At 34.5% G+C, this 24,752-nt stretch overlaps 1 protein-coding gene across 3 annotated transcripts in view; it reads right to left on the bottom strand.

The window, feature by feature from the left end:
* The window catches only part of USP53 (ubiquitin specific peptidase 53), a 65,099-nt gene that overhangs the window by 28,262 nt on the left and 12,085 nt on the right, over nt 1-24,752 (bottom strand). For 2 of the 3 annotated variants that reach the window (XM_072810126.1, XM_072810127.1), the window contains exons 2-6: nt 20,547-21,222; nt 9,483-9,575; nt 4,914-5,048; nt 2,328-2,441; nt 2,095-2,177 (exon numbers count right to left, since the gene is read on the bottom strand). In XM_072810126.1, coding sequence (XP_072666227.1) covers nt 2,095-2,177; nt 2,328-2,441; nt 4,914-5,048; nt 9,483-9,575; nt 20,547-20,690 — 569 coding nt within the window. In that variant the 5' untranslated portion in view covers nt 20,691-21,222. Of the gene's footprint in view, nt 1-1,739; nt 1,837-2,094; nt 2,178-2,327; nt 2,442-4,913; nt 5,049-9,482; nt 9,576-20,546; nt 21,223-24,752 lie in introns of those variants that run through there. The other variant, XM_072810128.1, reaches the window with a different exon arrangement.

The raw sequence follows: 24,752 nt of genomic DNA, 5'->3' as shown, positions 1-24,752 counted from the left end.
GAGTGCTAACCATTTCATTAGAACCTAGGCAGAATATTTGTGCCACTTTTTGTTTAGTCTACCTTAGAATCAAGTTTTTATATATCAAGGTATTAAGTATCCTTAAACAACTATTTGAATATTTCCAAAAAAAATGTTATATAAGCTCAAATATCTTTACTACTTTCCATTTTAGATGCTCTGGTTCTCCTTAGCAGTAATATTAACTGTCCTAGAGCTGGATATATTTTACAGTTCCATGGTTTAATATACAATATTCAATAACAACTAAATAACACTCATTCTTCTAAAGCACTTCACAAGTATGTTGGAAAGCACTAAATCTGACAAGCTCATTCAAACTGTACATTCAAAACAGTGTTTTAGTTCACATTAAAAGTGACAACTTATGTAAAGCCTAGAATTTAGTAATTGGTATTCAATACTTATTACCAATTTGAAAAAGTGATTATAGTAGACCTTTAAAGGACATGGGGAAAAGGGATGTCAAACCTTATACAGTCCCAAATCCCCATATAACTTTTGACCCCACTCTCAAAGTTAACTTCTAATAGTCTAATATTAACCAGAAGTCTTATCAATAATAGTCAATTAACACTTTGTATGTTTTATGTATTATATACTGTATTCTTACAAAAAAGCTAGAGAAAAGAAAATGTTATTAAGATAATCATAAAGGGGGCACCTGGGTAGCTCGGTTGGTTGAGCATCCAACTCTTGATCTCAGTACTGGTCTTTATTTATGGGTTTTGAGACTGAGCCTTGCATCGGGCTCCACAAACAGCAGGGAGTCTGCCTGAGATTCTCTCTCTCCCTCTCCCTCCGCCCCTGCCTCTACTCATACATGGGTGTGTGTGCGCTTTCTCTCTTTAAAATCTATAAATAAATCTTAAAAAAAAAAAAGAAAATCTAAGGAAGACAGTATGTTTACAGTACTGTACATACATTTATTGAAAGAAAAATCTGCACCTAAGTGGACGTGTGCAGTTCAAACCTGTGTTATCGAAGGGTCAATCACAATTAGAATCAAAAGTCTGGTTTCTTACAATTGGTGGTGTGGAATAGGGAGAGACTGATGGGCTCCAATTCTTGTCACATAAAATACTGCCTCAGAGTGCTGTCATTTTATATGAGAATTTCAGAGTAGACTAAAGTTTTACAGTTTTTAATGTATGGCCTATCCTTGTTTAAACACCATCCTAATTTTCATATAAAATGAAAAAAAAATGAACCTATAATTCCCTAAACCAATGTTCCCCATCTCTGTATATATTAAGACACTAAACACATTCAAATAATCAAATTGCTATTATTCAATAATCTTTAAGAAATACTGTGTCAGATGCAAAAAAGCCAGGAAGTTTAATAATATAATGAAACAAATAAGCAACTGACACCCATTTTGCACAATGATAAAAATATTGGTCACATTTAGTAACTAACTATTGTACTAATGTATTGATTGACAATTATTGATCCATGTTTTGTTTTATGTATCAAAACATCTGTAAACATTTATAATTTTATTTGATGTTATCATATATGAAATATTTATATTTTCAAATACCTGTTAGAAACTGTTTAAATAATCCCTATTATGCAATGTCTAGGGAACTCTAGATCCCCAACTAGCTAATGTTTCTTGGGCAGGGAGGGAGGAGACAGGCAAGCATGGCAAATTTTTATTTTAGGTGAATATTGAGGCCTTAAATGCACTTTTTTCTTACTTTTCTGCTTACCCTAGCTTCCATCACCATGAAGGGACATGAAGCTGATTGGAAACAACATCATACACAGCTCCATTTACCAATGAGCTTGTCATTTCAAGATCTTTTTCACAAGTCCAAAAACTTGCTGCAAATATAAAGAGATGCAAACTTTGACTACTATATGGTACATTTCATCAAGTATACATTTTTGGCCAAATCAGAAACAGCCAGCTGAGACAGACATCATTAGTACCTCTGATAGTAGCATATTTCCATGTCTAAGAGAGTAGATATTCACATATATTATGGTTTTATAAAATAAATGTTCAATATGCTTAAATGTGTTATTAACATCTTTGGTAAACATGCTTTAATAGATTCTTACCATAGGGCTGTTGTAGAAATGTACCGCACAAATTCTGTAAAAGGTAGAGGATCTGATGATGCTCCACAGCTACGACACACACACTACAGGTAAAAACATATGTTTATCAGTCATAAAACATAAATATATATGTTACATATATTTATGTTATATATACTTTATATATGTATAAATGTACACAAATAAATATAGTAATAAATATAATATCTAATAAAGTGGTTAAGATATCTCACCTGTTCATACAGTGTCATAGCAAACTTCTGGTGAGTGATACAAGATTTAGAGGTACACATGTCTGCATCTCTGCTTGGCACTATATGAAAATGAATCCTCTCCAATATATTTTCCTGATTTAAAAAATTAAGACAAATGAGTTGTGAATCTTACAGATGACACTTTACAATATAACTCTTTTTAACTCTACAAAAATCTTTTTACAATTTTCCAAAGTGTTAAATTTAATAGTGCTATATATACTGTCAGTTTTTCAGCTTTCCTCCTTAATCAACCCTTCAAATGCTGTTCAATTATTCATCCTTTGTAGCATTAACTTTTTAAAAAAATGTAATAAAAGAAATATAATGTCACATATGATTTTAATAAATATTTTTAAAATCCTTTAAAAACCAATTCATGGTAGCTAACACCTAGAATTTAATATTAGAAAACATAAGTTTCCTATGTTACCAGCATTCTCACATTGAGGAAAAGCAGTTAATCTTTCAAAAATCCTACTTGGAACATTTTTATAGTCTATAAAACTCACATTAAAATAGCAGCAATAAAGGTTTACATATCTACACTAATATCCTAATGCAAGGAATCTGCTCTGCAAACAAATTTCATATGAAATTTCAAATTTGTAATACAGATCAATAAGGAGTAGTTATTTCTTTAGCAAATAATCCTTCTTTTTAGCAAAGCTTATCTAATGGATTCTTTAATTAGCTAACTTTCCCCTCCTTTGCCCCAGGAAATTTAAAACCATTCCATTATTTAAACTGAAATTTCTAGATATTCTATAAATTATCATATCATGTATTAGTACACTTCATTTAAGTGAAACTAAACTACAAAGTTTGGTATTGTACAAAATATATTTTAAGTAACGAATCAATTAGGAACATGAGAAATATGAAAGCATATGACAATGTGTGCTGTTTTTGACACATTTTAATCAACATGGAAAGTATGCTAAGCAGTACACTAGTCAAAAAGCTTTCCATCTGTCCAAGGAGACAATAAAGATGCTTATTAGAAAAATGATAACAACAGGGGCACCTGAGTGCCTCAGTTGGTAAAGTGGCCAACTCTTGGTTTCGACTCAGGGAGCAATCTCAGGGTCCTGGGACCAAGCCCTGCATCGGGGTCTTTTTGGGGATTATGCTTGGGATTCTCTCTCTCCCTCTACCTCAATCCCTCCCCCAACTCGTGCTGTCTCTCTCTCTCAAATAAATAAATCTTTAAAAATTGATAATAACATATAAATGAAAAACGAATTTTTTATTTTTTTAAATAATAAATGGGGTAAGGGCAGAGGGGAAAGGGAGACAAGCAGACACCCCATTGAGTGGGGAGCCTGATGAGGGGCAACACCAAATGAATTCTATACATAAGAAATTCTACACAAATCCAGTGAATTTAAAATGTGTTTGAGGAATATAACCATGTCATTAGGAGGGAAAATTCCAGGAGAAAACGAAGAGGTAAACTGGAGTTAACTGTAAATGGCCTTAAATGTCAGAAGAGAGTCCAGATTTTTTTTTTTTTTAAGTTTTTAAATTTTTATTTATTTATGATAGTCAGAGAGAGAGAGAGAGAGAGAGAGAGGCAGAAGGAGAAGCAGGCTCCATGCACCGGGAGCCCGATGTGGGATTCGATCCCGGGTCTCCAGGATCGCGCCCTGGGCCAAAGGCAGGCGCCAAACCACTGCGCCACCCAGGGATCCCCGAGAGTCCAGATTTGAATCACAGGAATATCTGAAGGGCAAAGATTAATCTGAAGAAAATTTTATTAACCTGTTGATCATTAAAAAAACACTCTAAGGGGATAGGCTGAAAGGATACGAGTACTCCCTGCTGAGAGTAGGGGTCTGAACTAGTAAGAAGTGGTTTCATGGAAATAATGTGTCAAGGAAAAACTCAAGAGGTTTTCTGATGAAAGAATTTATGGAATTAGCTAAACAGATACAAGACTAAGGAAAAGAAATGACTACCTCTTTAAATATAGGTAACATTGATAACACTGACACATTTAATAATCAACACATATACTGTAGAAGGTATATGAGGTTTAGTTACTATTCAAAGGAATGCTGTCCTTATCAATATGGTGGTAACACAAAGTCTTGGAACATCAACCCCAGTCAGTGATTCTCCACCCAGAATGAGATGTATATCAGAACTGCTGCCCCTGATAGCTGCCCACCAAGATCCTCTTCTCTTCCAAAGAGAATCATTGCATGTCATGAGAAATGCTACTGCTCAGAATACATTGCACATAAACCCTATGGAGGCAGAACACGGACTTAAGTGACATAATTTATATTTAATAAATGTCTGTTCCAATAAATAAATTTTAAAATATTCCAGGAGTCTAATACCCAATAAAAATGACAGTAGCACAAATAACCAAAATCAAAAGTCATGAGACACAGATGGTCTTAAACTGAACTTTGAAGGGCAGGTAAGACATGGATCCATTGAGCAGTTATGATTCTTTCCCACTGTTAGAAATTTATGCTCCATTTGTCTCATAATTCATATCATCTAAGGAAAAGGAACTAGTATCCTGATTTAAGGATTATCTGAAATACTTACAAAGCATTCTGCAGCATCATCCATAAGACCCAGCTGAAATCGCTGCTCATCTTTGAAGCTTTCCGCTAGAGCGTGCCTTATGTTATCTGAGGGAAGTGCTTTTTCTCGACTGTGTTGAAACTGTGCAAATATTGTCTGGGGATCAACAAGTACATCAGTAAGTTTAAAGCCAACAACTAAAAGAACAGTTCAGTAATTTCATTATAACACAGTGAAACTCGTAACACTAAACCCAGAAACTAATAGTCTTTTGCTCTAAAATTCCATATAAATATTATTTATATCAGTAATGTATAGAAATGCATGCCCCAGCCTCAAAATCAAATGTTAGTGTGCACAGAATTAAGTGAGTTTTCAGTTCCTATCCTCAGAGATTCTGATTGAGTATGCTGAAGTGAGGGCAATTTTTAAACTGTTCCCAGCTATTCTGACTCAAGTTGTTTTTTTAAAAAGATTTTATGTATGTATGTAAGAGAGAGCATGCACAAGAGAGAGCACAAGTGGAGGAGAGAGGCAGAGGCAGAGAAAGCAGATGCCTTGCTGAGCAGAGAGCCTGATGCGGGTCTCAAGCCCAGAACCCTGGGGTCATGACCTGAAACTAAGGCAGATGCCAAACCCACTAAGCCATCCAGGTGCCCCTGATCCAAGTTGTTTAATGAATTCTGAGATAAGTTGCTGTAAATCTAAAAGTATGTATAGGAATTAAAGTTATGTTAACCAAAAATAAATATATAATAGCATAAAAATTAGTAGGAACTCACTAGTCTTTAAAAAAAAAAGTAGCTTAAACGAACTTTTAGAATTTTTTGTTTCTCCCTAAATAAACCTCAGAAAATTACAAACTCTGATTATATAAACAAAAATTGTATAACTTCAATGGAATGACAATTTCCTGCTAATCAAGTTTGCTTTCAAAAACTGACACTACAATTTGCATGAAGTGAGAAAAAAGATTACTTTTGATTTTTAAAATAGTTTTTTTTCAAATCATCAGTTTTCCTCACTTAGAACATTATTTCTAACCTAAGCCTAGGAAACAGTGAAAACATTCAGGAACATGTGATTATAGATGTTAATCTGGTTTTCCACTTTCCTTAGACTTTAAGCAAGAAAAACTTTCTAATAATTTCCAGTTTTATGACATTCATCTTAGGGGAAAAAGAAGATTTTCGGTGACAACCAACCATATAAGGACTGGCCATATTAAATTCTTAATTAATTAGCTCAAGGGGTATGTCATCTCAAAAACATTTTTTTTCCAGATCAATATATGGCAGGCTAGGAAAATATTTCAAAAAACTGTTCCACTATTGCAAGAAAATCTAATTTGTAAATTAAAAATTTAAGAATAAAGATGACAAATGATATTAGATATCTAGAACTATAATTTTTCAGCTATGATTACAAATATGAAAAAATAAGTATTTTCAGATGTCATTTCTTATTTATGTAATTAACTTTTCAAGGTAATGTTTAAGATATTAGTCCTACACCTGAGTATCATTCATTTGTCATCTGTTTTCTGGTTTTTTTTTTTTAAGATTTTTATTTATTTATTCATGAGAGACAGAGAGAGAGAGAGAGAGAGAGGCAGAGGCAGAGGCAGAGGCAGAGGCAGAGGGAGAAGCAGGCTCCACGCAGGGAACCTGATGCCGTCAATCCCGGGACTCCAGGATCACGCCCTGAGCCAAAGGCAGGCACTAAACTGCTGAGCCACCCAGGGATCCCCTGTCATCTGTTTTTTGACTTAGTATATGTGAGGTATCTTCACTAGAAAACAAAAACCCTGCCCTTATGGGGCATACATTCTAGTTGTAATAAGGAGAAGGCAAGTAAGTAATTATATAGAATGTCAGAATATGATAAACACAATGGAGAAAAATAAATAAATAAAATACAAGAGAGACAAAGTATTACAATAGAAATAAAGATGCTGAGAGTAGGAGGGAGGTTAACTATTACTTAGGGTAGTCAGGAAAGGCCTGATTGATGTCCACATTTGAGGATTAGCATAAAGGAAATAAGGTGTTAGCCACAAAAACATCTAGAAGATAAACATTCTAGACAAAAGGAATAACAATATGAGTCAGCCAGGCTATCTAAAGAGCAATATGTGAGACAGAGAGTGTGTTTTGGGTAAGTGGTAGGGAGGTAGGCAGGTGATTGTGTAAGGCCATGAAAAGATTTAGGCTAGAAATTTTAACTATATGAGTTTTTACAAATGGACAAAATATCCAAAGTTAACTGTGGCATAAATAAAATGTGATACTGTAATTTGATCTAAGTTTATTCTTTATTCCCTAACAATAACCCTATTTGCCATGTTCTAAAAAAGAGAATATAAAATTGTCTTCTTTGGTGAGTTATATACAGGAACATAAATCAAAATAAAGCAGGAAAATGGTTTTTATTTTCTTGTATGTACGTATGCATTTAAGAATATTCAAGAATGTAAAAGAATGAAATGTTTATCTCTGTAACATGTTAATAAAATCTTAAATTCTTGGGCAAACAATGACATAAATGAGATACTAATATATACATGATTCCCTGCTTCTACCTTTGTCTCTCTTCTATTTATTCTCATCCAAGTAGCCAAAGAGATCTAGTCCAAACATTCTATCTAGTTCAAACAGATTATATCACTCTTCCACTCAAAACAATCTAGAGACTTCCTAAAACACTCAAGAGAAAAAGCCAAGGTTCTCACATAGGTCTTGAAGGATCTATACAATAAGGACTCCCATTCCAGATAACATACAAACCATAACAAACCACCGCAAAACTCAGTTACTAAAAATAACATTTATTTTGATCACAAATCACCAAGTTCTGTGAGGATAGCTCTACTCTGCTCCACTGGGAGTTATCTGGGACATTATGAATGCTGGGACCTAGAATCATCTGACTGTTGCTCACGTCCATCAAGCAGTTGATGCTGGTTGTTGGTGCTGCCTGTCTGCTTAGACTTCTGCTTTAGCTGTGGCCAGCCTGGCTTCCTCACCACATGGTGGCTCACTCCCAAGAATGACACCCTAATTTACAGCCAGGTGGAAATTTTATCACCTTTTCCAATCTAACTTAACCTCAGATGTCTGCAGCATCATTTCTGTCAGTTTATTTGGTGAGCGAATTGTTAAGGCCAGCCTATATTCAAAGAACTAGACTCTACCTTTTGATAGGAAGAGTGCAGAAGAGGGGTGCCTAGGTGGCTCAGTTGGTTTGGTGTCCAACTCTTGATTTCCACTCAGGTCATGATCTCAGGCTTGTGAGGATCAAGCCCTGTGTCAGGCTCTGCCCTGGCATGACAGTCTGCCTAGGATTCTCTCTTTTTCTCTGCCTCTCCCCGCTCATGCTCTTTCTTTAAAAAAAAAAAAAAAAAGTACAGAAAAATCTGCGGTCATGTTTTATTTTTAAAGTATCTATCTATCTATCTATCTATCTATCTATCTATCTATCTATTTAGAGCTGCAGGAGTGTGGGGATGGGTAGAGGGAGAAAGAGAGAGAACCTCAAGCAGGATCCTCACTGAGTGCAGAGCCCAAGGTGAGCCTTCTCAATGTCACAACACTGAGATCATAACCTGAGCCAAAATCAAGAGTCTGATGCTTAACCAACTGAGCCACCCACACGCCCCTGCAGATATGTTTTACAATCACCACAACTTACCTTACTTCTAAGTTCATCTGTTATCACTCTCTGCCTTGCTCACAAAGCTTCTGCCACTGAGATTTCCTTGAATATGTCACCACGTTCACCTCAGGGCCTTTGCAGTTACCATTTCCCTGCTTGCTCAGAATGCATCACTCCATCACCTTTTCCAGATAATGGTTTAAACTTTCCCAGTGAGGCTTTTCTGGCTATTCAACATTCTATTCCCTTTCCCTGTTTTATTTCCCCCCTCCCCTTTAAATTATTAGCATCTAACACACTTTATATTTTGCTTACTTATTTTCTCCTCCCCTACAAGAATATAAGCTCCATGAGAACAGAGGTTTTATCACCTTGTTCACTGCTGTAAACTCAGTAACTACAGCAGTGCACAAAATTCAGTAATAGTTCAAAAAACATTTCATAAAATGAATAAAGAATTCCTCCAGGGCACCCCGGGCGGCTCAGTGTTTTAGTGCCACCTTCAGTCCACGGCGTGATCCTGGAGACCCAGAATTGAGTCCCACATCAGGCTCCCTGCATGGAGCCTGCTTCTCCCTCTGCCTGTGTCTCTGCCTCTCTCTCTCTCTCTCTCTCTCCTTCTCTCTGTGTCTCTCATGAATAATAAAATCTTAAAAGAAAAAAAGAATTGCTCCAAAATAATGAAAAATGTAACATTTCTAATGTTTCTATACTATTTAGAATATTTTTAACTGCCCTTACATAAAAGTGAGGGAAAAAAACCCATAAACCTGAATAAATCATACTTTAAGAATTCACATTCAAAGCTCTAAGTCACTTGACAATGAACTTTATTTTCAAATAAAGTGGCCAAATATGTCAAACCAAACAATCAAGTAAAGTGAAATTTTTGGCAAAACAATTAATAGTAATTTTCCAGTACTATTAAAAGGTTACCTTTAATGCACAAAATATGCAGGCATCTCCCTGACAAACATGCCCAGTTAGAACCCGCAAGCTTCTTCGAAATATATCCAATTGCCATAAAACCTAAGAAATTATAAGAAAAAAACAATGAAAAAGGAAATACAGTAAAGTGTTTCTCCCTATAATAAAAGATAGATTTGAGTATTTTTTAAATTGCAGAGGGCTAATAACTTCTTTTAATCTCTTGTGCACAATCAGACATATGTAACTACTGAAACTAACAGCAATTATTAAACTGCTATATACATCTAGTGAATATATGAAAGATGGATTTAGAAGATATTCCTATTGATTCACATGTAAAAACTGACAGACATGGAATAAGAAAAAACTAATTCCTCAGCTAAGGATTTTATATGAAGAGGAAACATGGGACACTGAATAGAGGACTTGGCAGTGACATGAAAGAGGAAGTGATTATAATACTTGGAACAGACTGAACTTTAGGAAGGAAATATAATTGGAGTTGAAAGCCAGGGTGTATCAAATAAGGGTCAGTAGGTAACAGCCAGAAAAAGTGAGCAGAGGCCTGTGGTCTCTGTATATTGAATGACAAAGTGCCCAGCTGTGTGGTAACAGAGGGACAGTATGGTAAAAAGCATCAGTTAAGGAATAATATGAATGTATTTGCTGCAATTATCCATTCATCATTCGCTGCTGAAAGACAAAAACAAATAACATCGTAATAGTTTAAATAAATCAGTCCAGTATTTAAAATCATTCTAAAAAAATTTGAAAACTATACAGTGGGGATAATTTTGCCTGGCTCATGGCATTCTTATAAGGATTAAATAACATGTATTAATATATAAAGTGCTTAGAGGAGTGCCCAGTACATAACTGGCATGCAATGAACGCCAGCTGCAATTTGTTGCTGTAATTACTACTATAAGGAACAGATCGCCAAGTTTCCCTATATCTTTCCATCATTTCCTTTTTAATATTTTTTTTCTTTATTTATTTATGATAGTCACAGAGAGAGAGAGAGAGAGAGGCAGAGACACAGGCAGAGGGAGAAGCAGGCTCCATGCACCAGGAGCCCGACGTGGGATTCGATCCTCGGTCTCCAGGATCGCGCCCTGGGCCAAAGGCAGGCGCCAAACCACTGCGCCACCCAGAGATCCCTTTCCATCATTTCCTAAATAATATAACTTAGAAAATCCATTTGTGTCGTCTCATTTCCCCCAACTAGAAACAAAGATTAAGAAAAACAAATAATTTTAATACATATCCTATATTTTCAATTACTCAATAATTGAAAACGGCCTCAATAACTAAAGGCCATTTCAGAATTTCCCTTTGACAGTTTTTTTTTTCTTAAGGATCACAAATAATTCAGTGTTTTTGCAAAGCACTTGAAAATGTTTAATAATTTTCTTGTAAAGCGCACACCTCTGATCATAACATAAAATACACGACATTGGAATTCATTCATCTGTCAAGATGAAGACCAGGACAGCACAAACTTGGAAAGTAGGCTTAATAATACAACATCTGAAGGCAGGCTGCCTGGGTATTAATTCTGGATTTACTAATTACCACCTCTTGGGCTGACTTCAGCAAATATTTTCTGAAACTCAATTTTCTTATCAGTAAAATGAAGATAAAAGCAGTACCTACCTCTTAGCATTGTTTTAAGAATTGGAGTACAGAGAACATATAGTGTTCAGGAAATACCAACACAAGTAAGAACACAATAAATATTAGTTATTAAAGATTATGACTTTGCTTTTAACTTAGAGAATTTAAAACCACACCATATGTCATAACTACTTAATTGTAGTCATGTCATCAGATAAAATCCTAAAATATTCAGCCAAAAAAGAATACCCTCCATAATGTTTATAAGACTAATGAAGTAACTCTTTCAAATATAACTGGAATGTTTTCTGGATTAGCAAAATGTTTAAGTTACACTAGATCCAAACTACAGAAAAAATATTTTATGTGACTTCTCTATACATAATTCAGTATAATCATTTAACCCCTATTTTTAAAAAATCTGTATCAAAAGTTATTCTAATTGTAGTTAACCCTTATCCTACTTCATTTTAAAATGTTGATTATAAACAACCAATAGGTAAACAAAGAAATCTTGCTATTTGCAACAACATGGAAGGAACTGGAAGGCATAATGCTAAGTGAAATAAGTCAAAGAAAGATAAATACCATTATGATTTCACTTATGTATGGAATTTAGGAAACAAATGAACAAACAAGGAAAAAAGGAATCCAACTAAACAAGAGACTCTTGAAGAGTTTGGGGATGGATTAAATAGTTAAAAGGGATTAAGAGTACACTTATTTTGATGAGCACTGAGAAATGTAGAGAACTGTTGAGTCACTCATAGTACGTCTGAAACTAAAATAACACTGCATATTATTTACACTTGAATAATAAAAAGACTCGGGTAGGGTTGAGGAGAAGTGCTTAGAAATGTGAAGGGGGTAAAAAAAAAAACAACCCTAGGACAAATGAAAATGGAAACACAACTTTTTGAAATCTATGGGATACAACAAAAGTAGTTCTAAGAAAGAAGTTCATGGCAATACAGGTTCTACCTCAAGAAATAAGAAAAGTCCAAATAAATTAACTTTACATGCAAAGACTCTAGAAAAAGAGCAAAGCCCAAAGTTAGTAGAAGGAAGGAAATAATAAAGATCAGTGTAGAAATAAATGAGAGACTTAAAAGGGAAAATTAGAAGAGACCAATGAAATTAAAAGCTGGTTCTTTGAAAATATAAAAATCAATAAACCTCTCACCAGACTCATCACAAAAAAAGAGAAGACCCAAATAAACAAAATCAGAAATGCAGGAGAAGTTACACCTGACACCACAGAAATACAAAGGACCGTTAAGAGACTACTATAGATGATAATAGGCCAACAAACTGAAAAACCTAGAAGGAACAGATAAATTCCTAAAAAAACACAACCTTCTAAGACCAAACCACAAAGAAATAGGAAATCTGAACAGAATGATTACAAGTAATGAAATTGAATCAGTAACTTAAAAATTCCCTCAAACAAAAGTCCAGGATCAGATAATTTCATGGTGAATTCTACTAATCACTAGAAGAGTTGGTTGGGGTGCCTGGGTGACTCAATTGGTTGGGCATCTGCCTTCAGCTCAGGTTGTGATCCTGGGGTCCTGGGATTGAGCCCTGTGTCAGGCACCCTGCTCAGTGGGGAGCCTGCTTCTACCTCTTCCTCTGCCCCTCCCCCTGTACTCATTCTTTCTCACTCTCTCAAATTTTTAAAATCTTACAAAAAGAAAGAGTTGGTAATTATCCTTTTCAAATTATTCCAAAAAACTAAAGAGGAAGAAATACTTCCAAACTCATATATTACCAACATTGCCAATATTACCCTGGTATTAAAACTAGACAAAGATACAGGAAGGAAGGAAGGAAGGAAGGAAGGAAGGAAGGAAGGAAGGAAGGAAGGAAGGAAGAGGGAAAGGGGAGAGGGAGGGAGGGAAAAGAGGGAAAGGGAATATAATAGGCCAGTATCACCAATGAACATAAATACAGAAGTCCTCAACAAAATATTAGCAAATGAAATTCAACAGTACATGAAGAGGATCATATGCCATTATCAAGTGAGATTTATTCTAGGGATGCAAAGATGGTTCAACATCTATAAATCAATCAATGTATTACACATTAAAAACCAGAATAATCATATAATCATCTTTATACAGAAACAGCATTTGATAAAAATTCAACATCATTTATGATAAAAACTCCCAACAAAATGAGTATAAAAGAAACATACCTCAATATAATAAAGGTCATATATGACAAACCCATAGTGAATATCATACTCAACAGCAAAAAGCTGAAAGCTTTTCCTCTAAGATCAGGAACAAGACAAAAACACCCACTCTCATCACAGCTATTCAAGAAGTCCTAGCCACAGCAATTAGGCAAGAAAAAGAAATGAGGCATCCAAATTGAAAAGAAGTAAAACTGTCACTATTTGCAGATGACATGATACTATATATAGAAAACCCTAAAGACTCCACCAAAAAAACTATTAAGTCACAGAATACAAAATTAACATAAAGAAATTAGTTGTGTTTCTACATACTAATAATAGGCCATCAGAAAGAGAAATTAAGAAAACAATCCTATTTATAATTACATCAAAAAGAATAAAATACCTAGGAATAAATTTAACAAAGGAGGTTTAAGACCTGTACAGGCATACTTCTGATATATTGCAAGTTCAATTCCAGGCCATCATACTAAAGCTAATACTGCAATTAGCCAAACTTTTTAGTTTCCCAGTGCATATACATAAGCTATGTTTATACTATATTGTTGTTCATTAAACATGCAAGAGCTGTATGACTAAAACACAACGTACATACCTTAATTTAAAAATATTTAATTGCTAAAATGTTAACCATTATCTGAGCTTTCAGAGTTTTTTTTTATTTTTATTTTTTTTTAGCTTTCAGACTTATTATTTTTTTTTTCAGACTTTTTATTTCTTAAAATAAGACAATAATGAAATTTGATTCACTCTTCTTTTCATCAGCTATTTTTATATAGCATGCAATGTTTGGTAGAATTTTACTCACAGAACTTTCAAAATTGGACTCAATCCTCAAACTCTGCAACTGCTTTATTAACTAAATTTATTGAAATATTCTAAATCCTTTGTTGTCATTTCATCAATGTACACAGCATCTTCACAAAGTAGATTCCATCTCAAGAAACCAGTTTCTTTGCTCATTCATAAGATATTCTTACCCATTACAGTTTTATCATGAGATTGCAGCAATTCAATCACATTTTCAGGCTCTATTTCTAATTCTAGTTCTCTTACTTTTTCCACCATATCTGTAGTTACTTCCTCCACTGAAGTCTTAAACCCCTCAAAGTCATCCATGAACCTTGGAAGTAACTTCTTCCAAACTCCTATGAATGTTGATATTTTGACCTTTTTCCATGAAACCTAAATATTTCAGTAACATCTAGATTCACATTCTTCAAGAACATTTTCAATTTACTTTGCCCAGATCCATCAGAGAAATCACTACCTATGGAACCTATAGCCCTATGAAAACTATAGCTTTATGAAATTTCTTAAATAGTAAGACTTAAAAGTAAAATTACTCCTTGATCTATGAGCTGCAGAATGGACATTGTGTTAGCAGGCATAAAAACAACATTACTTGCATTGTCCATTTCTATCAGAGCTCTTGGGTGACCAGGTACATTGTCAATCAACAGTAATATTTTGAGAGGATTTTTTATTTTTTTTTTCTGAACAGTAAATTTCATCAGCAGGATGATTCAGTAAACCATGTTGTAAACAGTGTGCTGCCATCCAGGCCTTGTTGTTCCATTTACAGAGCATGAGCAGAGTAGATTTAGCTTAATTTTTAAGGGCTCTAGAAATTTCAAAATGGCAAATAAGTATTGGCTTCAATTTAAAGTCACCACCTACATTATCTCATAACAAGAGAGCCAGCCTGTCCTTTGAAGCTTTGAAGCCAGGCATTGACTTCTCCTCTCTAGCTATGAAAGCCCTAGATGGTATCTTCTTTCAATCGAAGGCTGTTTTGTCTACACTGAAAATCTATTGCTTAGTGTTAGTCACCTTCATGAATTATCCTAGCTAGATCTTCTGGATGGCTTGCTGCAGCTTCTACATCAGCACTTGCTGCTTTGCCTTGCACTTTCTGTTACAGAGATGGCTTCTTTCCTTAAATCTCATGAACCAATCTCTGCTAACTTTGAACTTCTCTTCTGCAGATTCCTTACCTCTCTCAGCATTCATAGAATTGAAGAGAGTTCAGGTTTTTCTCTGAATTAGGCTTTGACTTAAGGGAATGTTATGGCTGTTTTGATCTTCTATCCAGATGAGTAATACTTTTTCCATATCAGCAAAAGGCTGTTTCACTTTCTTATCATTTGTGTTTTCACTGGAGTAGCACTTTTAATTTCCTTCAAGATATTTTTCTTTGTATTCACAACTTGGCTAACTGTTTGGCACAAGAGGCCTCCTTTCAGCCTATCTTGACTTTTGATATGTCTTACTTACTAAGCTTAATCATTTCTAGCTTTTGCTTTAAAGTGAGAGGACATGAAGTGCCTGGGTAGCTGAGTTGGTTGGGTATCCAACTCTTGATTTTGCCTCAGTTCATGGTCTCAGGGTTGTAAGATCAAGCCACACAGAGGCCAAGTTAGGCTCTGTGCTCAGCACAGAGTCTGCTTCAGATTCTTATCCTCTCTCTCTCCCCCCATTCATGCTCATGCACACTCTCTCAGTAATAAAAAAATAAAATCTTTTAAAAAACAGAAATTAATAAGAGGACATGAACTCTTCCTTTCACTTGAACACTTATAGGGCACTGTAGGGTTACTAACTGGCCTATTTTCAATGTTGTTATGTCTCAGAGAATAGAGAGGCCTAAGGAGAGGGAGAGAGATGGGGGAACAACTGGTCAAGTGAAGCAGTTAGAACACATACAACATTTATCAATTAAGTCTGCCATCATATATAGGTGTAGTTTGTGGTGCCCCAAAACAATTACAATAGTAACATCAAGATCAGCAGTCACAGACCACCATCACAAATATAGTACCAATAACAAAGTTTGAAATATTGCAAGAATTACAAAAATGTGACAAAACCACACAAAGTGAGCAAATGCGATTAGAAAAACAGTGACATGTTTGACAAAGAGTTGCCACAAACCATTAAAATGTAAAAAAAAAAAAAAAAATACAGTATCTGCAAAGTGTAATAAAGTGAAGCACAATAAAACGAAGTCTGTACTCTAAAAGCTGTAAAGCACTGTTTCAAGAAATAAAAAATGACACAAATAGATATTCACGGATTGGAAGAGTATTAAAATATCCATACTACCCAAAGTAATCTACAGATTCAATGCAATGCCTATCAAAACAGCAATGACACTTTTCACAGAACAAATAATCCCAAAATTTGTATAGCACCACAAAAGATCTTGAATAGCCAAAATAATCTTGAGAAAGAAGAAGATGGCTGGAGGCATCATGCCTCCTGATTTCAAAATACACTACAAAGCTAAAGTAATCAAAATGGTATGGTATTGTCAGAAAAACAGATACATAAGTCAATGGAACAGAATAGAGAGCCCAGAAATAAACCCATGCTTATATGGTCAATTCATGTATGACAAAGGAAGCCAAGACTATACAATGGAGAAAATACAGTCTCTTCAATAAATGGTGTTGGGAAAACTGGACAGCTATGTGTGAAAGAATGAAACTGAACCACATTTACGTGACACACAAAAATAACTTCAAAATGGATTAGAGACTTGAATGTAAAACCTAAAACCATAAAATTCCTAGAAGAAAAGAAACAGAGTATGCTCTCTGACATCAGTCTTAGTAACAGCAATATTTTTTTGGACCAGTCTCTTCAGGTAAGGGCAAAAAAGCTTAAAAAAAAAAAATGGGATTACATTAAAGTAAAAGCTTTTACACAGCAAAGGAAACCATCAACAAAACAAAAAGGCAACCTATTCGATGGGGGAAGATATTTGCAACTCATATACACCAATAAGGGGTTGTTATCCAAAATATATAAAGACTTATAGAATTTAATATCAATATCAACAACCAACAACCTAATTTAAAAAATGGGCAGAGGACTTGAATAGACATTTTTCCAAAGAAGACATACAGATAGATAGCCAACAGACACATGAAAATATGTTCAAGAGGGAAATGCAAATCAAAACCACAATAAGATATCACTTCACACCTACCAGATTGCCTATTATAAAAAAAGAAGACAAGAAATAACAAGTGTTGGTAAGGATGTAGATTAAAGGGAACCTTCATGCACTGTTGTTGGGAATGTAAATTAGTGCAGCTACTATTCAAAACAGTGCACTTTAATGATGTCCACTTTTAGTAATTTCTTACTAGATATATTCTATAATTTATTTCTCAGCAGTTTTTAAAACTATTCAATCAAATTGCATAATAATATTTATAGTCCGCATTTTATAAAATGAAGTCAGGCCTTTTTTTTTTTTTAGTCAGGCCTTTTCTAACAGAAAATCTATATTTGAATAGTTGTTTGTTAGTGAAGACTGGCTTTGCAAATTTGTTTTTATGGCAGACACTTTAACATCTGGGCCAGCAGATCTCCTGAGTTGAAGAGAGAAGTGGAAGTTCGGGGATGTCAAAGCAGCTAGAATTGGCAGGGAGGAGTGCTGCTAAGGAGAGAGCTACACAAAGAGTGAACATCACATCTCTCCAAAAGGTCCCTCTCGAGTATTCAGGCAAATACTGTGAGGAAACTACCTGAGGCTGGTCCCAAAATTAGAGGAAATAGTGCCAAGAGCTCATACCTGCGGGACTGTGCCTGCTCCTAAGAGCCAATGTAAAATGCTTCATAATTCACAGAGCACTGGCTAAAGAAGGGTCTTACTCAGGAGTAGACAAATTAATCTTGGAAGAAACACAACTCTGGGACTGTTTAACAAAGCTTAAAAGTAAAGTGATCAAACTGTTTTCAAATAAAGCAACCCTATCCCCAGAACAAAGTTAAAGAATATTTCTAGGAATATAAAAATATCCACTGTCCAGTAAGATAAAACTCAAAACCATCTAACATTCAATAAAAAATCACCAGGCATTAAAAGAAACAAGAAAATATATCCCAAATTAGGAAAAAAATCATTTAAAACTCAGAATTTGCAGAATGACAGACTTAGACAATTAGAGCAATCATTAGAACTGTATTTTATGTTCAAAATTTCATAGAAGAGTCCAAACATGTTAAGTATAGACTTGAAAGAGATTTTTAAAAGACCCAGATCAAACTTCTAGAGGTTAAAATTACAATGTCTGAAATTAAAATACACTGGATGGGATTAATAGCAGATTAGACATCGCAAAGGAAAAGATTAATGAAGTTGAAAACACAGTAATAGGAACCATACAAAATGAAATGGAGGGAAAGAAAAAAAGACTGAAAGTGAAAATTAAGAGAGCATCAGTGAGCTGGAGGACAACCTCAGGCAACCAACTTTATATAACTGCAGTCCCTCAAAGGAGGCAAGAAACAGAAAAATTTGAAGAAAGAATGGCCAAAGACTTTCCAAATTTGATTAAAATTATAAACCCCACAGTTCTAAGATGCTCAATAAACCCAAACACAGAAAAAGATGAAGAAAACTATGTTAAGGCACATCAATATCAAATTGCTTTACAGTAATGAAACGGGGAATTCTTAAAAGGACCCAAAGAAAAAGGACACGTTACACACAGAAGTACAAAGAATGACAACAGTTTTTCATTAGAAATAATGCAAGCTAAGACAAAAGGACCAGATTCGTTAAAAGTACTGAACAAGTAAAACTACCAACTTAGACTTCTTTAATGAGTAAAAATATCTTTCAAAAACAAAAGTGAAACAGATTTTTTTCCAGAAACCCAAAAGCTAAAGAACTCACCAACAGACTTGATGTACAAGAAATGTTAAAAGAGGTCCTTGAAGGAGAATAAGTGATACCAGATGGAATGCTGAGTCTACACAAAGGAGTGGTAAACAGCAGAAATGATCATAACTATGTAGAAGAACATAAATAACCTTCATGGTAAAGATCAATGGAATGTTCATTTAAATATATATATATATATTTAATCATTGGAATACTTCTTCATTTTCCTTACCAAGTAAGTGTCCTTCTTTACTCAGAATTTTCTGTTACAACATTCTTTCCATCTCACTACCTACACACAGCATTTGGGGAGCCAAAGAGACAGAAATAGAGGGAAATATATAAACGTAAAAAAAGAACTGGAAAAGGGTTAATAGAAAAAGATTTAAAGTGATAAAGCCCTTTCCCACAGCCTGATTTAAACAAAAACACTTAATTCTAAGTCTTTTGGTATACAGTATTTCCCTAAATCCAATGCTATTCAATAAATATTTGTTTGCAATTCTCATAGCACTTAATGCCAGTAGGATCTTTTGGCCAGAGTAGAACAGTGACCACCATTTAAGGGTCTCAATGTGTATTATTAGAATGCTGCCTTAATACCAATTAGATCTCTTTCCCTGAGTGCCTTATAGAACTTTCAAATTTGACATCTGACAGAGAACAATTGAGAAAACAAATCCGAGTCAGCTGTCTGAGCACCTGACGCATTCTAGGTATGTTCACTTATCATATGAGTTAATTAACCAATATTTCTTTTTCTACTCTGTTTTCAGAAGGGGGGGGAAACTAGTGGAAAATGTATAAGTGATTTATTTTAAATAAATTCTTTTAAGGTATAATCTATGGTCAATAGAATAACACTCCACTATTCTAAATCTTCCTCCTCTTTAGTACTATAAAGTCAATGGTCAGAAAGATACAGGATCCCACAAAATCTGGAACTACTGAATAAAGACTACATCTTACATAAGAAAGGATATTTATCTAAAGAAGAAAAGCAGGTTAGTACATACTTGTTAATTAAAAGAATTTCAACAAGGACTGAAGCAAAATGGATTAATCTTCAATTCCACTAAAACAGTGGTGTCCAAATTATGATTCCAGAGAATCAATTTAAGGCCATAGTGGATGGAGGCTGAAGGGAGTTTGAGTCCTGAGAATTAAAACTGCATTCTTATTTCAACCCAAGCTCTCTATGGGGATTAAAAAAAAAAAAAAAAAAAAAAGAGGGTGGGGGGAGGAAAGGAAGATGAGCTCATTCAAAAAAATTACTTTAGAAACATAATTTTAATTTACTAAGTAAACATTTTAAGTCAAAAGATATTTTTATATCAGAGTGATACATTATTCTGTTGCAAAAATCATTCCCATTTGTATTAAATAAATATCTAATCCTATTTATAATTTAAAAAAACAAAATTCCAAGTCAAAATATTTTTGATACCATTAAAAGTGATATTAAAAAGTCATTCCAGGCAATAATAACTTTATTCTTACAATATAAGAAACACTAAACAAAGGACTTCCTGAAAAGCATTTTTGTAAATTTAACAAGAAATTATGGTCTCACCTGTACAGCACTATTAAGAAAGCAGCTGTTTTGTCCTGGTTCATTTAACAAGCCTTTGGTAGGGGCTAGGGATAGCATACTTCCAGGTTGATAAACTTTTCCAAGATTGCCACTAGGTTTCCGTAAGAATTTTACCCATGCCATTTTCAAGAAAATTTGTTTACATCAAAGTTAAGAATTATGTATTTATGTGATATTTCTGATGATAAAAGGGATGATGTCTTGAAGTGTCCACTTAAATTCACTGCAGTCAATTACAGTAACATAAGTTTCCAAGTCCATATCCTTCCTGATGGTATAAATTTCTGACGACTTTGTCAAGCAAAAATGGGGTAAACATCCTAGTTCTAAAAAAGGAAGCTATTATAAACAGGAATTTAAAGATTTTTATATGTATTAAATTTTATGAGAGTTGTATATTTACGGTAAAAAAATTTTTTTTTTAAATTACTAAAAATAATGTTGATGAAGAAATAATTTTCCTTAAAACACAAGCCATTTGTCGTGATGGTTTAAAAAACAGATGATAAAAAAGATGTTGAGTTCGCATCCGGCATGATTCCTTTGGTCATTGTTTTCCTTATGTTTTTTTAGTAAGAAAGAAGACTCTCTCTTTCATAGGTGAAGTTATCAAAGGTGACTCCATATTTCTTATCAATGTGACCTCAAAGCAAATCTACAAGAAAGAAAATAAATGTTTAGATAAAAGTAAAGGCTAATCAAGAAGGGCTGAACAAAATTCCTACTTTATTATACGAACACAAATATTGAATATGTAATCACAAAAGGATTATAACTAATAATGTTCTAAAATATAAAGATAAAAGCATTATTCTTCATTAAAATTTTTTAAAATACCAATGTACATCAATCGCTACCTACTTCAAAATTTCAGTGGCCATTGGTTTCATAAGGTAAATATTCTAGAGAAAACTGTAAATTAGATCTCAGGTAGTATTTTTAAAAGTACCAACTTTGTTGTCAACACTAAATTGCTTTGTTTATTAAAACAAATACATGTACAAAGACTCTATGTTGTTGCCTGTCTTACACAGAATCATGGTATTTTTCAAAAAAACTGTAGATTTTACATAAATTGGTATACATTAAAATTCAGAAGAAACCATATATTGGTAAACAAATACTAGTGAGCTAAAGTACATTTCTGCATTAATCACAAATGCATGCTCCTGACGAAAAGGACTTTAAACTTCATTAAAAGCAAGTATTACTAACAAAGTCTTGTTTAACCAATTAAATTTCTTTCCTATGTTCATTCACTCAACAAACATTTACTGAGCCAGGTACTGTGCCAGATCCTGGACTAATTTAATGAGGAAAGGCAGACATTAATATAATGAATAACAAATTGTAACTTGTACTAGAAGAGTTATGTGCTGAGTGCTAACAGAAAAATAATGCAAGGAAAGAGGATGGGAAATGCATATAATGTGAGAGAGTTTGCACTTTTAAATAAGATAGTCATGGAAAGTCTAATTGACCAGGTTACCTTTGCATAAACATTTGAAGGAGGCAAAGATGCCACCTGGGAGAAGACATTTCTAAGAGAGGGAATAGCATGCTTGGCATGTTGGAAAAATAGTAATCAGTCCAATATGGTAGGAGAAATATAAACAAAGAAAAGAAGATAAAAAGGAAGGATGGGAAACAGATCTGTCAGGTACTGAAAATCCCGTGTAAGGACTTTGGCTTTAAATTCTTTTAAAGTCAGTGAGTTTCATTTTCACAGCACGAAAAGACAGAATGGCATAGATCAGTTCAATACCATTTGTCAAATACCCACTAAAACAGGAAAGCACTAGGAATAAAGAAACATCTTATCTAAAGAATTAAACTCAAGGCTTGTTTCCAGCCCCACATATTAATCAGCTCATCACTTATTACTTGTTTGGTCTTAGATAAATCCTTGTCCTCTCTGATGTATAGCTTCTTTATCTATAAAATGGGGACAACAGTAATAGCCTGGATTAAAATAGGTTAAATGTTTCAAAAATTCTAAAACACTATACGATGTTAAATGTTTTCTTTTTAACTGTAAGTTGCAACCTTCTCTAAAGTGATCTGAATGATCTCCAAATCTTACATACAAATTAAGTTTTTAACAAATGCATAATTTTACAACATTAAGGGAGCTCTATATTGGTAGTAATTTTTTTTTTTTTTAAGATTTTATTTATCCATGAGAGACACAGAGAGAGAGGCAGAGACATAATGCAGAGGGAAAAGCAGGCTCCCTGGGGAGCCTGATGCGGGACTTGATCCCAGGAGTCCAGGATCACGACCTAAGCCAAGGCAGATGCTCAACCAGTGTGCCACCCAGGCATCCCGTAAATTTGTATTTTTAATGAAAGAATCCTTTTGGGATGCCTGGGTGGCTCAGTGGTTGAGCATCTGCCTTTGGCTTGCGTGGTGATCCCGGGCTCCTAGAATCAAGTCCCACATCAGGCTCCCCACAGGAGCCTGCTTCTCTCCCTCTGCCTATGTCTCTGCCTCTGTGTGTCTCTTATGAATAAATAAATAATTTTTTTAAAAAAAAGAATCCTTTTGAGATGATATTCTTTCATCATTTACTAGGCACCAGGTTTATACCATGAACTGTCCTAAGGTAAATAAAACAATCCCTACCTTTACTGAGCTTAGTTTGGTGAAGAGCAAAACACGAACCGGTAATTTAAAAATACTGCAGCTTGCCTTCTTGTGCAAGATGTCAAACTAGTATATGCTCCTGTTTCCCTATCTCCAGCCCAAGTCTGGAGATTACACAAAAGCAACAGGTAGCCTAATGAGAAGCAGGGAGAAAAGGACACCAAAAATAACTGGTTTCTAAAGTGGGAGGGAAACAGTAGCTAAGAAATAGAGAGGGCCAAGTGTTACAGACTGGAAAAGTCTTTCTGGTTCAAGATCTTTTCCATTCCTCACATTTCTCTGGGCAGAGAATTCCCACCCCACACAATGCAACAAAATAGGAAAGTCCAGCTACCACCTATTGCCTTCTGGAGGATAAGGGAGATTATAACAGTAGAAAAGCACTAGAGCACAGCCCACAGTCAGTTTGAGAAATGGTAACAAGTGTGGGTACCTGCAAGGCCCCTGTGTGTTCTGCACTCACCCTTACTTCACAAATAGAACAGAGAACAGTACAATCTGGAGAAGATCATGCCACTAGGCACAGCAACAGAAAGTTCTTTTTGGAACTAATTCTCAAGCTGTATCATTCTAATAGCCCTTCTATTTAACATCCCAACTCTACTCACTGAAATCATCCAAAGAAACACAAATAAGAGCCTTGTGTTTTCACCCTTCTCATGTAAATATTACTAGTTTGTAACTTGGTACTTCAGGTAAAAGAGAACCAGATACTTGAAGAGGACCAGCATTGTGAAAGGCAGGCACAAACTGAACACTGTATAACACGAAAAACAGAGTGAACAGACCAAAGGAAATAGAGATTTGAAATAAACTTAATAAATATCCACAAATTGAATATGACAATTTAAAAAAAATTACCAAAGTTTTGTAAAAAGAATGAGTTAACTAGCAAAATGAATAGAAGTGAAAACCATATTAATGAGAAGTAAGTTCAGGTCAGGAAATTTTCCTACAAAGCACTAAAAATTGAATAAAGAAGTAGAATATATAAACATTCTGAAAAAGCTAAGAGGCATGGATGAAATCCATACTATCTAAAAGGATTCCCAGAAAGATAAAGTAAATTGGGTTAATAACTTCAGAAATGACTAAGACTTTTCCAGAATTAAAGACCAAAAAAACTCAGAGAAACAAAGAAAATAGACAACTCAAAAAATCCAAACATGATACGGGGAAGAAAGCAGGATGAAAATTATGAAGTTTTAAACCGAAAAGAGGGATCCCTGGGTGGCGCAGCGGTTTGGCGCCTGCCTTTGGCCCAGGGCGCGATCCTGGAGACCCGGGATCGAATCCCACGTCGGGCTCCCGGTGCATGGAGCCTGCTTCTCCCTCTGCCTGTGTCTCTGCCTCTGTCTCTCTCTCTGCGACTATCATAAATAAATTAAAAAATAAATAAATAAATAAAAAATAAAAAAATAAAAAAATAAAATAAACCGAAAAGAGAAAGAGAAAAAAGAGATTTTCAAGCCATTTATAGGCAAACAACAGGAAAAAAAAATAAACTAAACTTTTGTAAAAACTAATATAACAGATAAA

Source organism: Canis lupus, chromosome 33, assembly GCF_048164855.1.
Source record: "Canis lupus baileyi chromosome 33, mCanLup2.hap1, whole genome shotgun sequence".
In the NCBI taxonomy this organism is placed as follows: Eukaryota; Metazoa; Chordata; class Mammalia; order Carnivora; family Canidae; genus Canis; species Canis lupus.
The sequence above is the reverse complement of the archived record's forward strand: the minus strand, read 5'-3'. Positions and strand labels throughout refer to the sequence as shown.